The following is a 15,603-nucleotide window of genomic DNA, read 5'->3' as shown; positions in this document are numbered from 1 at the left end:
TGATATCAAATGAAAGGTCATTTAATCCTTAAACAAAATTATTTAACAATTGCTTACACATTTGTAATGTATTAATTGTTTGTGAAATGCGTCCTTAATCCTTTTATCTTGCATTCCATTTAATTTATCAAACAAAGTTACCAGCGTCAAGCCTGGGGTCGTGCTGGCACATACCGTTTAATACCGTTTAATCCTCTTATCTGTGCCCTCACGGTGGTCGGGTCCCATTCTTGACGCAAGGTGTATGTTTGTTGAATCCAGGGTAGTACGGTAAGATTTTTTTTTTCAATCTTCCGGGTCGGTGATAAATTATCTTGATATTTGTATTGAAAATCGATAAAACCCAAAATGATGCTCTTGATAACTACTACATGATGCAAAAAAAGTCGCCACAATTAAAAATAGTGTGTGTTTGTCTTGTAAGTTCTTATTATAAAAAGGTTATTATGACTACACTCGTATAATGCAAATTAAATTAATTAAAATTATAAATCACTATTAAGAATAAGAATCTTATCACGTTGTTTTCCCAATAGACATTAAATTTGACAATTTAATGGAATGGGGTTTCACAATTACCAGCTTACGTATCAGGTGAAGGAGAACATAGGATAGGATAAGTTTGCCAAAAAGCGATGCCCTTCTTGGAGAAGCAGTATTACGACTTTTAAATTCATGGTGTGGATGGTGTTTTTCAGTTTTCTCAGTGTTAAGACCCCATTTATTGGAAATAATCAAAGTAATGAAATTAAAAAAAAAAATATTCAGCCTCAGATTGCTTACAAGCTATATTAGTATTACAAAAAAAGGTTTGTATTCCTTTGTTTTATACTCTACAGACAATTTTATACTTGCTATAACAATTAATTGTAACGATATATTTGAGTCATTTGTATGTGCAAATATGTATCATACAATACTATAAAAGACAACATGAAATCAATCTTCCCGAGACATCAAATCATATGCTGCTATCAATATAGTGATTTTTGATTTTTTTTTTTATGAAAGTGGAGAATCGTTCTAGCTAGCGATAAAAATTAATATCAGTGTAGTTTGGAAAATCTATGTACTCTGTATGGATTTAAAGGGGCATGGCCATTATTTTTGTCAAATATTATTTATCCGATTTTATTGTTTACCATCCGCCGGTAGGACATTTATAATTGTCACCGAAAATTTTAGTGCCAGTAGTCGAATTTTAAGCGAGATACGGACCTGTTAATTTATTTGTTTAGTAAGCAAATTTCTTGTTTACAATATGAATATTAATAAGAAAATGAAAGTTTTAGACATAAAATGAATGTAACAAACGCTAAAAATTGTTTATATATGTGTATAACGAACACGCAGATCCAACAAAGATTAGATTGAAGAAGCAAAAAATTAAACTAATGTTAATAAAAAAACCACATTTTTTTTACATAAAAAAAATTGAAGCTCTTTATATTGTTTCAAACTCGGCAACTGACACTCACATTTTGAAAGATCATTAGAAATGCATAAGTATAGCATTCTAAACATTAACAATGGAAATAAATATAATTTGGCCAAAATCGTGACCATTAAATGAGTGTAATGTTTGTCGTTGAAGACTATTGAGATAAGAATTGGTGATTATTCGGTGATTGATAGGGTTAACCTGGGTGTATTGTCGGCTTGGGTATCTTTTTTCTGAACGTACAAGTTTACCTAATTCAGCAGTTGCATTTTTCTTTTCTTTTCATTTTGATATTTAAAAATATGTGATTAAATAGCGAAATTATATTTTTGATTTTTTTATAAGCAAACAAAGCTCATGTCGAGGATTTGTTTAGTAATAGATATTAAGAAGAAAATACACGGATTCGGACAGTTTGAATAAAACACCAGCTACTGTTAAAATTAAAAGAAATAAGGTATTTTGTCATTCATTATTTAATTTTTCTGCAAACATGTGCTTAAAGATAATTGAAAAATACACAAAACGAGATTAAAACAAGTTCCTAATTTATTTCTCGTTGATTTATATAGCAACTTCCACCCCAAGGGTTGCGATGAGGTGAGTACCTCAAAAGATTTTTTTTGAATGAGTATGCCCCCTTTCAAAAACGATGCTACGTGCCTGTTGTTTGCCTACTATAACGCATATGTAGTTATTAAAGAATACATATAATGCTGCTGCTGTCCGGATACTGTGTGTAACACTACAATTCCTCATTGTATGGTTCTGTCTCCTGGTGGGTAACCAAGCTGTAAGAGATTATGTCATCGCAATTAGAGCGCTGGAAGTTCAAGATCTAGGTAATCCAACCCCTAAACTACACGAAAAATATTCATGAATATGCTTTTTAAAAGACCAATGATTTGTTCGAATGGCAACATTTAAAGCAGAATCAAAATACTTTTTTATGTTTACTTCATAAAATGAAGAGAACTGCCAGTTGTTTATTATGTTTTTGTATGAAATACTTTAATTAGTCGGCATAGTATATGTACTATATTCGGGTTTAACAATTTTTTTTATAAAAATCAAATTGCTGGCTTTTTATTTCATCTGAAGATTAAATAAAGTATTTGACAACAAATGCACTGTGTTATGAAGCTGTGTTAGTTAAACCATCAACAGATACAACCTATTTATAGTATATATCCACAGACATCTACCGGACAAAGTCCCTGCTTATACATAGCGACCGCCTTGGTGTAATATCCCGCGACAAAAAACACATTAAAGGAATTAAAACGATAGAAGTACCCTTTCTGGTACTTCACGGAATTTCTTTTATGTAGAAAATTAACAGTTTTAGCTGTGAAAAATGTTCATGGGTTCATAATATATCCAACTTGGCTTTCTTATCTCACTTTCCACATTTTCCTGTTTCCAAAGAAGATGAACAACAAAGAAAGAACTACTGGTGAAATTTTCTGTAATTTATTTATTTTTTCTTTTTTTTTTATATTAAACGTATCACAAACCCTTTGACATAGTTAAAAAAGAAAATGATGGATGAACATTGTGTGGATTTTTTTTTCATTTGCTTTCAAAATATATCATTATTATACAAACGGTTCTAATAAAAAATAAAACATTCACCAAAACAGAAAGCAAGATTGACAATGCGTTTGTGGCATTATTCTTAAGATAACAATAAATTGATATCCGGGAAATTCGTATCAATGTTAACCACTATTTACGTCGTTAAGATTTTGTCAATGCACAAAAGCATCTTGTGTTGTGTGGGACACTCAATGTTATGTTTAAGTGCAATCTGCTGATTGTATTTCGATTAAATCTGTATAATCGCTCTTTGTAACGTAGCTTCTAATGTTTAGTATCCTATAACTACTACATGTCTCGTATGTCTCGCTAAAAGTAGAATAAAAGGAAATATATGTTAAGTTTAACGCTAATTTATTACAAATGAGCATCAAATGAATTCATTGATATAGATAGACATGAACATATTACAATCATGTTTGTAAACGCAGTTGGCTTTTCAAAATAGTGCTTCAAATGACCCCTTACGTAATTACTTGGTTTGGAATGGGAAAACAAGCAACAATATGCATTCAGAGAGTTGTGTAACACAAATTGTGAACAGTTTTGAAGGCGACAGTGTGATTGTAGCTGAAAGAACTCCATTGCATAAATCCGCATTTGATATAAGAAAGAGCATCGTTTTAAGAGAGCGGATCTTCAGGTGTTCTTTGATATCCACCTCGATACAGTTAAGATTTACTTCTCCCTGAATATGACAGAAATAAAGATCATTCTAATATTATATGTATATCAGCTTTTTCCTGACGGTTAGAGCATGCACATCTATAATGGAGCAAACAAATAGATTTGAACTGAATTGAATTAAACTGAATTAAATTATCAAGTGATCAACAATTACAGGTAAACATTAAAAGGGATAATCACTGTCATAAAGTGACGAGCAATTACTAATTGGGATAGATTATAGTTTTTTTCTTTATTCGATAGAACAACACGAGTTGTAAAAATAAAACCATTTATATGCTATATTCCAGAATTTGAAAATATATTATGCATGTGTTTATTGTTTGCTTACCAACTATAAATGGCTGGTTTATTCAGAAGTTTCTTCCTTCATTTGCGACCAAATTACTCCCTAGGTCTGTACGTTGAACGGACTGTGTGGCAATGGAGAATCGACAAATAAGTAAACATGTCAAACATTAATCTGAAGTCATAGGATTTTAAAGAAGACAGTTGAGACTTGTAAATGTTTAATCAGCCAAATCGCACTAGCAACAAAATATGTTCTTGCCAAAGGTAAATACGTTTCAGCATAATGGTTTTATGTTAAGTTATCTCTACATTTACAGTATAAAAGGTAAATTTCGAGTTATTTGTTAAGAGGGGCACGCCTTATCATTATATTCATACAACAACATGCATTTGAATATTTCTGTAATGCACAAAATACAAAAGTATGAGGAACTTATTGAAAACATATGATTATAAATGATAAAAAACACAATTACATTAATTTTTAACCAAAAAGATTTACCATAAATCGCCTGAAAACGTTAGAAGTATTCCAAAACGCATTGTATATCACAAGAGTTAGGTGGTTCTTGTTGTCTGTCGTCAAATGATTTGCAGGTTACATTCACCCGGAACTATCGAAAGGTGGTTCAAGATGACGAAATCTCTGATAAATAAATGTTGGGTATTAAATATTTGATATAGTATTTGGCCTGCAAACATTCTTTGAAATAGCTGCTTAATTAAAAAAGAAGTAATTGTTTAAAATTAAACTGAGCATTTACTAAAAAGTTTTGCAATAAAATAAATAACCAGCGGATTTGCTGGTGTGGTGGATATTCACGTTACAAGTACGTTCTTATCTCTTCAAAGGTTGGTGATTTCCCTCAGTGAGTTACCTCTTTGAAAAAATGATTAAAAAATATAAATGAACAGAAAACTGTTGATATTTGTTGAACATAAAGCAGCTGTAATACATTTCTTTACTTTGATATACGTTGCTTTATTTTTTGAGTTTTTTGATTAGATAATTAACAATGTCAATATATACACCACGCTAATTTGTTGAAGAAAACATGTATGATATTGTTATGTAAAATAATCTCTAAATAAACATATTATCTTAGAAAATTATATAGATATATTCAAAAAATCTCAAAATTGATGTATCATGACAGGTAAAAAATAAATAGGTATAAGATAATGTAAAGTAACCAATGACAAATCAGATAAAAATGAAGTTGTAGAAAATTCTTGAAATTAAAGCAAAATCGTTCGTGTTTAGTCACAATTGTGCACTTAAAATATTATAATATGAACAAACCTTTTTAGGTTATAATCAGCACAATTAAAAAGGGTTTCAATAATCAAAGTTGCATTACTTACCAATTGAGCAATTTTTTTTCTTTTATCTGCTGAATACCTACCAGTTACCCCTCAAGGATACATGTATCATATTAAAAAAAAACGCGTACAGTGCATTTCCGAATCGATAATTTAATATTATAAAGGCGGATCTACACCATTACGATAGAACCAACAATGTGTATGTGGGTTCTCTCTCTCTCTCTCTCTCTCTCTCTCTCTCTCTCTCTCTCTCTCTCTCTCTCTCTGCTGCCGTCCCTCTGTCTGTTTCTTATTGTTTGTTTGTTTTGTTTTGTTTTGTGGACACTTGTTGTTTGTTACTGGTGTAATACTGACCAACAGCACACTCTCTGACATACGTCCAACATTAAATGGACTCAAACTGATACACTTTTAAAGATCCTCGACTTTGTTGAAGTGAGATTTAGTATTTGTCAGTTGTATTAAGCAAGAAGACCTTTCTGATGCGCCATTAATACAGTTATATGAATGCAGAGTAAAGTTGTGACCTTCATAATGACTTTCATTTCTTTTTGTGTAAAGACTTTGTGAATCTGCTTACAGTGTTCATGTTGAGGTGTATATATTAAGGGATGTATCAACATATCTATCATTTTGAACGTTGTTATTACCTACCATATATCAAACTGCAAAGGCATAAATCATGATTAGTAATGCTTTAAACATGTTCAAAACATAAAATTAATTAAACCTGTTTCGAGTATTAACAAATCTGTTGGGGATCTATCCTGCATCAATGATTTGAAGCCACTTATAACTGAAAAAGGTACTATGGATAAGTAATATGAGTAACGTTGCATCATATCAACAACATAGACAGACTCCATGCAAGCTAACCTACCAATATCACAATAGTCTCCCATCCAGCCTGGATGACATCCTCTGTCACACACACCATTCACATTGTTGCAGCCCGTACAGTTTTCGTTACATTCACCAGTACAATCTTGTCCGAACAATTCATATGGACAGGCTGTAATAACATAAATAAATATAAACATTTAAGATTGCAATAGTTTTTTTTTATCACGTAAGACAAAAACATACCTAGTCAATTTGATTAAAATCTGAAATATATTTGGTTACAAGACAGTAGGATCTAGAACTGTAGTCAAAATCCATATTACCTCTTACATCCCCGCTATCAATAAAGTATACACATGACAATTTACATTATTTTGTAGTAAAAATCCATCATTGTATTCCGATACATTTAGGATATTATCCAAAACATTATTTCATTTCTTAAATTTGAAAATGGTTTCCCAGTCCCGAAGATCTAAACAAAAAACAACTTTCCCTACCCCCACTCTTAAATGTGTCCGCTCTGCGTCATCTAGGTGTTTGTGCATGGTTTTGCACTGAGGCCGCCGTAGCAGACCTGAAGCGGACACGAAGTGAACAATGTGAAAGCCGACGAAGGTTTCGATCGGGGTTTTCTGACATGCTGTGTTCAGTCGGTACTGTAGAATGTTGGTTGAAGTTCTGACATTTGATATGTGAGGTAAAACTAAATGGCTGATTTTTAAAATGGACACTTTTGTACCAAGGTTTTTTTTTCAGTGGAAAGATGATAAAAAATGTAGCCCCTAAATTTATACTGTCATACGCATGAGAAATGGTTCATGTTTCTGCACACCATATATCCCTGGTACCATATCGGAAATCTATATGTCCGACTTAATCGAAGGGAAGAAGATAAAAGCTTAGCACGGCTTTACAAGGATACAAAACTTATCCAATACATTATATGCACATACTTTTAAATAAATCGTACCAGGTAAAGATTAACCAACAAAATTTATCTATTTGTCTATCTATTGGAATAATAATTGATTTTTGTGATCATTTTCATGTAGATGTACGTACGTGTTTTACACACATCGCCTTCATAACCAGCATCACATCCAGTCAAGCATGTCCCGTTGGTATGAACGCACTGGCTCTCATTACGGCACCGACCACACGTTTCGCTACAGTCAGCTCCATACAGTCCCTTGCCACAAGCTATTGAAGATAAAGTGATTTAAGGTTGATCATTTAGGTTATGAGAAAGAAGTATGAATGTCGTCCATGACACACGCAGTTTAAACATACACTGCAATTTATGGTAAAAGAGGATAACCGTAATATTTAATGTTAAGTATCTAACATTTGAAAAAAAAAGTGCATAATCATTGTAGAAGAAGAAAGATTTAAAGCAATGTTTATGCCAAAAACATTGAAAAAGTATAAATCAAGCCTTAAAGGTATTTCCCAAGATTGCTTGTTAAACAAGTTGGCGTAAATTTCTCATTGTAAATGCTCCCTTGTATCTATTTATATGGATGGCAAGTGAGGCTTTTAACAGTAATTTAAAAGTCGATATAAGGCATAAAAAATAGTATCAGGAGTCGATGTGGAACACATAGATGATCAAATTTTAAAACTGAGAAAATAAGTTCAACTGCTTTTATTAGTAATATTCTACATGACTTCTGTATGTTTTGCGTTTATTTTCACAGCTTTTAATATGATTTGAAATTCATATGGTATTGAGTAAACAATAGTCATAAAACAAACTATCAACCTAAATAATATGCAATATATAAATAACAAATATACCAACAACAAAAAATTATGTTTTGTTGGCTAATCTACCTATATCACAGTAGTCTCCCTTCCAACCTGGATGACATCCTCTGTCACACACACCATTCACATTGTTGCAGCCCGTACAGGTGTTGTTACATTCACCTGTACAATCTTGTCCAAACAATCCATACGGGCAGGCTAAATACAAAAATAGATGAGATCACAATGCATACAGTTTTCTGTCACATGAATTCAAGATAGTGTCATGTGTGTTTGTCTGAAAATGACAATTTACAAATAATAGACTTTTCATTTTTAAATCATATGTCTTTACCGATTTAATCACTCTATCATCGAACAGCAAATGTAAAAGTAAATGACATTTTTGTCGCTCTAAGACAAAACCAAACAAAAAATATTAACATGTACAGTACTTTCAAAGTAAAAGGAAGTGTCAACAGATTTTGTTGCAAATATATTCTAAACAAACAGTAAAGGAAAACCTTTGAAAATTTAATCTGTTTCACGTACTTGCTATATATTTTTTTATATTTGAAAATTAATTTCTCTGATAAGATTTTTTTATCAAAATGTACAATATATGTAAATATTAAATATTTCATTTTAAGACTGTCTGTGATTTGTATTCCTACAATTAATTTTCTCAACTGCGTTTGCAAATGATAAGGACACTGTCTGTCCTGGAGGGGGAAAAGAGATCATGTCAATTAACGTATTTTCCTTTGATCAACCTGTATTTACTCTGTAAGAAACGATTGATTTCTAATTAAATCAATAGTTTTTAATGACTGATACTAGCCGTACATTGACTACGTTGACTAATATCCTTTTAATTAAAGTTTAATTCATTTTGCAAGCCAGTTAATATAATAGCTTCATTATTAAACGAACAAAGACAATATTTTTTTTTAATGTTTCACATTGATTTTAGGATTATTTTTTGGCAGCATGAATCACCATTGATAACACATATATCGCACAAATTATTGTTGCAATTCTCTATAAGAAAATAATGGATGCTCTTTTCCTTATTGTGACATGACGTTTTGCAAATGACCAATGCTCAAGGTCAGGACAGATTTACTGGTCACAGACAATCGGTGTGTCAGTTTTTAGCTTCTAATCATTTTTAATAATAAGATATTGCCAATCAACAAATTCAGCATTTTTTGAACAATGACTTTATACTTGCCCATTGACTCTGGGTAAAGTACATGACACATCCTTTGGTCATAAGATATAAAATAACAATTTCCAGTGCTTTTTTCCATAAGAACAAAGCAGACACAAATATAAACTTTCCTTCCAATGACCTTGAACATGCTAAAATGACATTGGGTCAAGTTATTGACACACCCTAAGGTCATAAACAGTATTTGTGTAAAGTAAGAATTTCCAATGTTTCTTCATAAAAAGGAATTGGAACGGACACGAATTCGATAATTTTTCTGCCAGTGACATTGACCATGCCCAAAAAATATTTGGTCAATATCATGACACACCCTCAGGGCATAAACAATATTTGTGTGAAGTAAGAACCTCAAACAAAATTATTCACCGGACATAAGTTAACAAAGACAGACGGACAATAAGTTAACAAAGACAGACAGACAGACGGACGGGTGGAAGGACAAACAGACGGATACGGTGATCCTTATAAAGCCACAGACTTTGTTTGTGGGGAATATACATATATGGAGGTGTGCTTAGGAGAAAAGTGTAGTTTGTTTTTCAAAATAGGGCGACGTAGTTTTCATAACTACGTTCGAACCATCGCAGCCTAAAAATTCAAAACTAGACTGTCGCTGCTTTTGTTGCTGTAATAAACCATATAAGCTGCGTCGTTCTTATAGTGAAATTACAAAAGAAGCCATATTAAGTACTTTATTAGGCATTATACACAATTATATTTCGGATTGTAGCAATAAAACAATATAAAGAAGATACAATTCCATTAATAATGCTTACATTTTCATGCAATTTTCAAACTTTTAACAATAAAATTTAAGTTGGTATGACATTTACTCTTATAATAAATATTAATTGATAATTCGATGAATAATATATGTTTTAACCTTAAATTTGTTTTTGCATTTGTTTATATGTATTCAGACATATGTATACATGCAAATATGTAGGTTCTTAACTTAATCTTAACCTAAATCTTACACAATCTTTTAAATGATATACCTTCTTGGCAAACATATCCCTTGAAACCTGGAAGACATCCTTGATCACACAAACCAGTGACATCATTACAATCATCACACGTGTCAGCACATTTCATAGCGCAGTTTACTCCAAAAAACCCACGCTGGCAAGCTGACGAAAAAATAAATAATACTCTTATTAGATACAAGAAATCATATACGCTGATTAACCTTAAACGAGTGTTACTTACTTGTTTTACACAAATCCCCTTGAAAGCCAGCAATACATCCGGATAGGCATGTTCCATTAGTATGAAAGCAGTGGTTTGCCTCATGACAGTACCCACATGTTTCATTGCAGTCCATTCCAAAGGATCCTCTGTCACATTCTATGAATAAATTTTATTTTCGTTGAATTATATTTTAATCCATAAGTAATAAATGGTTTATAAACATGCTTTATGTTATGTTATCCATATCTCAAATATAAGACATGGATACAAAAAGTATTGAAAAATAGTTGTACAAATGGATTAATGATCTTTTGTTTGCCAATAATCTGTTTCATGATAATAGTGATTATGTTATACGATCCAGTTTTCGGACTGTCATTTAACGAGTCCATACCACCCCACCTTAAAACTGATGACGGTCTGCACAGTAAATAATGTGTATGTTCTATTTATACAAAGGCTGCGTTCAATGACTTAACGTTAAATTTGAAAATAAATTCGTTAAATTTTTTTTGGTTCAAATGAAATTGTACGTCCTAAATTTATCATCACCGTATTAATGAACTCGAACAAGCCGTATCACTTCGACCCGCGTCTTGCAACCATACGTGATCCGGGCATTTGGATCAAGTTATTGATTCGATAAAAGATTTTTATCATTGCCCAAGACAATGTCATGTTTGACCGATATCAGTATAATTATATTACAGGATAGTTTTAACACAACTTTACAAATCCTGTAAAAATGTAATATTACAATTTTAATTTTGACTTTTTTGAAGTACAGTGTTTTATTTAGAACAGTGGATAAAAAACGTTTGATCACACCCCATAATCTCACAACTCATAAACTCACTTGTTTTACAAAATTCCCCCTGATAACCAGCACCACACCCAGTCAAACATGTTCCATTGATATTGGAACACTGGCTTACATCATGACAGTGTCCACAAGTTTCACTGCAGTTATCACCAAATGATCCATTATCACAAGCTGGTTAAATAGAAAAAAAATGTTATTTAGAATATCAAATATATTGTTAAGTCAAATATTTTGTTAATTATATCATTGTATTTGCAAAAAAATTATATTGAAGTTTACTCAGATGATTTTTAAATTTAATTGTATAGAAAATAAAACGGACATGGCGATACAGTTCTTTAATGATTTAACGAAGGTTTGAGAATTTAAGTATTTTTTCTTTAAAAAATATACTATTTTACTGGTTATGTTTGTTAATTTTAAACGGGGAGAAGAGGGTTGTTTTGAAAGGGTTTTTTTTCCAAAATGAGTCATTAAAGAGCGCTCCTGAAATGTTGCTGTTACGTTTATGAACCCGCTTAAAGTCGACAAAGGCAAATGGGCTAAAAAGACATGGCGAACATTCATACAGTATGAATTTTTTTTCAATTAACAAATGTTTAAATTACCATCTTGACACTCATATCCCAGCCATCCAGGGTTACAGCCAGAATCACAAGAACCATTGATGCTGTTACATCCATCACAGTTGTCGTTACATCTCTCAGCACAATCCGGCCCGAAGAATCCGTATGAACAAGCTACATTTAATATATTGATATTGAACAAAAAAAAAACGTACATAGATTCAGACTCTGTGAACTTAACAGTGCATTACAGGCAACTTAAAGATACTTGGATGAGAAACATAATCATTAACTTGCCTCCAGCTTTTGAACTGTTTAATAAATTTAGAAAAAGTAACAATTCTCAGTTTAACAGGCAAGTAAAATTCTTTGTCATGACACGTGAAAATATTATTTGCTAGACATTTATAAAATACATAGCAATGTATGCAATATCTTATTTGTTTCAGTAAATTGGTTTGAATTGGAAGTTCATATCAGGTTGGACGTTATCACTTACATGTTTTGCACAAGTACCCTTGATGACCAGCATCACATCCAGTCAAACATGTCCCATTTATATTAGAACACTTGTCTACGTCACGACAGTGTCCACATGTTTCACTGCAGTTTTCACCAAATGATCCTTTATCACAAGCTGGTGAAAGAAACGAAAAAGAAACCTCTTAGTACTCTAATAACAAACCAAGGTTATTTTTTTTCGTCTATTTATTAAATTATATTTACATTCCAAATATTTTTCGCATGTAAAGTGTGTGAAAAGACACTGCAGTTATAAGACCGTAACACACACAGGGTACTCAAAGGTTAGAATGACTAGTTTTATTATGACGTCACAAACGTTGAACGCTGTAAAATGCAACGTCACAAGCGATAATCAAAGTTCACGCTTGTGGCTGTTACAGTGGCTCTTCCATTAATTTGAACTTACCCTTAGGATAAAAAAGAAATTTCGACATATAAATCACATATGCAGACAAGGCAAGAAGTTTAAAAAAATGTAAAAATAAGCATTAAATCATTATTTTTTTAAAGATATAGTCTCATAACTGCAGCGGTGTGTGCATACAAATTTTCACAACGCGCTAGCGCGTTACTCAATTTGTATGCACACACCGCTGCAGTTATGAGACTATATCTTTCAAAAAATAATGATTCAATGCTTAAATATAAAACAGTAATTTTGGGAAAGAAAACAATTGTTTTAAAACTAGGGTTGATTGAAAACATATAGATTAATATATATAAACAATTTTTTTGGCACTTGTATGTAAAATACTGGTACGATTAGATAAATGAGCAAACTATACATTTGTTAATTGATACATTACAAAAAATATATGGCTTCACCAAACATATTATTGAATGATAACAACTCTAAACATGAAGACAATTTTTGTATTTAAGCTTTTATAAATCGGTTTAGTTGGTTTATTTATCTGTGTTACAAACTCATTTAACAAAACGTTAGATGCGAGCAGCGACTTAAATTCTTGTTGTTTTTCATATTTGATGAAATGCAATGTAAATATTTAAGTTTAATATCATCTTATGAGCAAATAGTTCTGAGCTTAATAGAGGTTGAAATCAGCTCAATTGACTTGGCTTAATCTAAAAACAGTAATAAAAAGTTGTACCGATGAAAAAATATAATTTAGACAGTATTTACCAAAAAAACAAAACAAAACAAGACTGTTCAAGATATAATTCTTTTTAAAACATTTTTAAAATCATTTTACTACCTAAACATTATATTATGCCAAATACTTTTTTTTCAGTAATCAGTACAAATGAGCACAATGTCGGTGCATATTTCTCATTACCATCTTGACACTCATATCCCTGCCATCCGGGGTTACACCCAGTATCACAAGAACCATTGAATCTGTTACAACCATCACAGGTGTCGTTACATCTGTCAGCACAATCTGGTCCAAAGAATCCATATAGGCAAGCTGAAATAATAGATAACGTATGAATTAAAAAAAAACCTAGTAACATGCCTAATAAATGTTCACCAATTCTTTAACTAAAATGTAATTAAAGTTGATTTTAATTTTTTTTTATTACTCACGTGCTTTACATGTTTCTCCATCATAACCAACTTCACATCCTGTTAAGCATGACCCGTTGGTATGGACGCATTGAGTTACGTCACGGCAGTGCCCACATTCTTGTTGACACTCAGCACCATAATATCCTCGACTACACGCTATTGAAAAAACAAAATGCTTACTTTAACATTAGACATTTGTCAGAACAATGAAATGGTAATTTAAAAAAATATGTTTACAAAACAACATCAATGCACAGTCTATTTTCCGGTGAAATCTTAAGCAAATATATACATGTATGATGTTGATTTAATTATCAACTTATACCAAATAAAATGAGTGTGCAACAACGTCAGAAAGGTTGTTGTTCTGAATGGCAACACAAATAAGTTAAAAGTAATAGATCATTTTTATTCGTCATTAATAAAAAAAAAAATGAATAAAATTGTGTATTTAAAAAAATATTGTTAAAACCAAAGATACATGAGCACATTATCACTATGGAAATTGAATGATCTAAAATACAGATGTACAGATGTACACCCAACATAAAAATAACTGTATTGTTTCAATTTTTCAATAGCTTCATTTTGCTCTTAAAGACCTTGTTTTGTGCCTGTTTGTTTAATAGGGTATCAGTTTGATTGATTTTAAGGCATTGTATTTGTTTATTCATATTGCAGTACAAATCAATTTTGTTTCAAAGTCGTTCTTTTTAGGTCACAGGTTTTGATACTCAGTCGTTACATTGCAAATTGGTAACAATTTTTTTAAGAGATCTGCGCTTGGAATATGAAGTGAGCGATTGACATCAATTTTGTTAATAATGATTTAAAATCCGACGAACAGTAAACCATTGCATAGAAAGAGAAGTCACTACTTTTTACTGTTAAGACAGAGCATAAGCAGATTACTGAATATTTTTTAATGGTTTTAGATTTTGAAGCAAAATCATACACATACTCAATCTCATATTTCTTGAGTTTTGATTTTTGTACCTGTTTTTGGTTTTGAGAAATGGCGTTCGTTTATCTATAAAACTATGAAGTTTTACCATTACAAGTAAAAAAAAAAGCATCATTAAAGAGTTGTAAAACATTGTCAATGAGGTACACTACGGTTTCACAGTGGTACCCATGCATAGTACAAATTTTTAAGTGTACAATAGAACATTCGTTACCTGATTTACACAGGAATCCTTGGAACCCAGGTTTGCAGCCCTGACAGGTGCCCGTTTCTAAGTGACAGTAACAGTTGGTGTCTGGGCAGGCGTTAGAACAGTTTGCCCCGTAAAACCCTCCAGGACATCCTGTAAAAAGTAAAAACAACCAGCACTTAAAACAGATTGAACTCTTTCCTTATTTATTTAAAAAGAATACATATACCCACCAACCCACCCACCCACCCAGATCAAAGTATTTAATCTAAAATAACGGTGCATCCATTTACAAAGTTGTTGATGTTATGTGTATTCCTGCTGGCCGCTTCAATTATACATGCACCAACAACAATACAGAAATTGTAAAGCAGCTGTGTGTAATATATAATAATGATAAGAAAAAAGAATTATGATACAAGGGATGTGATAAAAGCAGCTTATTGTGTTTATATCAGTGATACAACAATCTTGCATTCTTTAGCAACAATAAATTGAGCTTAATAAGAATTAGACATGGTCATTTTTAAGCTTTTCTTATTACATTAAGATTATGATTAAAATTAATATCAAAACAAACCTCAAGTGTCACTGGACGGAGTATTGCTGCTCTAAATGTGCATTGAAATTATATTGACAAATG

The 15,603-nt window shown here is 31.7% G+C and overlaps 1 protein-coding gene across 2 annotated transcripts in view; it reads right to left on the bottom strand.

Moving 5' to 3' along the window:
• Nucleotides 1–2,898: 2,898 nt before the first annotated feature.
• The window catches only part of LOC128170923 (multiple epidermal growth factor-like domains protein 10), a 51,104-nt gene continuing 38,399 nt past the window's right edge, over nt 2,899–15,603 (bottom strand). The window contains exons 4-18 of one of the 2 annotated variants that reach the window (XM_052836689.1): nt 14,985–15,113; nt 13,825–13,962; nt 13,574–13,705; nt 12,250–12,387; nt 11,793–11,924; nt 11,218–11,355; nt 10,380–10,517; nt 10,169–10,300; nt 8,024–8,155; nt 7,253–7,390; nt 6,225–6,356; nt 4,811–4,898; nt 4,521–4,664; nt 4,059–4,140; nt 2,899–3,728 (exon numbers count right to left, since the gene is read on the bottom strand). In XM_052836689.1, the coding sequence (XP_052692649.1) occupies nt 4,885–4,898; nt 6,225–6,356; nt 7,253–7,390; nt 8,024–8,155; nt 10,169–10,300; nt 10,380–10,517; nt 11,218–11,355; nt 11,793–11,924; nt 12,250–12,387; nt 13,574–13,705; nt 13,825–13,962; nt 14,985–15,113 (1,493 nt within the window). In that variant the 3' untranslated portion in view covers nt 2,899–3,728; nt 4,059–4,140; nt 4,521–4,664; nt 4,811–4,884. Of the gene's footprint in view, nt 3,729–4,058; nt 4,141–4,520; nt 4,665–4,810; nt 6,357–7,252; nt 7,391–8,023; nt 8,156–10,168; nt 10,301–10,379; nt 10,518–11,217; nt 11,356–11,792; nt 11,925–12,249; nt 12,388–13,573; nt 13,706–13,824; nt 13,963–14,984; nt 15,114–15,603 lie in introns of both variants that reach the window. The other variant, XM_052836688.1, reaches the window with a different exon arrangement.

Source organism: Crassostrea angulata, chromosome 2, assembly GCF_025612915.1.
Source record: "Crassostrea angulata isolate pt1a10 chromosome 2, ASM2561291v2, whole genome shotgun sequence".
In the NCBI taxonomy this organism is placed as follows: domain Eukaryota; kingdom Metazoa; phylum Mollusca; class Bivalvia; order Ostreida; family Ostreidae; genus Magallana; species Magallana angulata.
The sequence above is the reverse complement of the archived record's forward strand: the minus strand, read 5'-3'. Positions and strand labels throughout refer to the sequence as shown.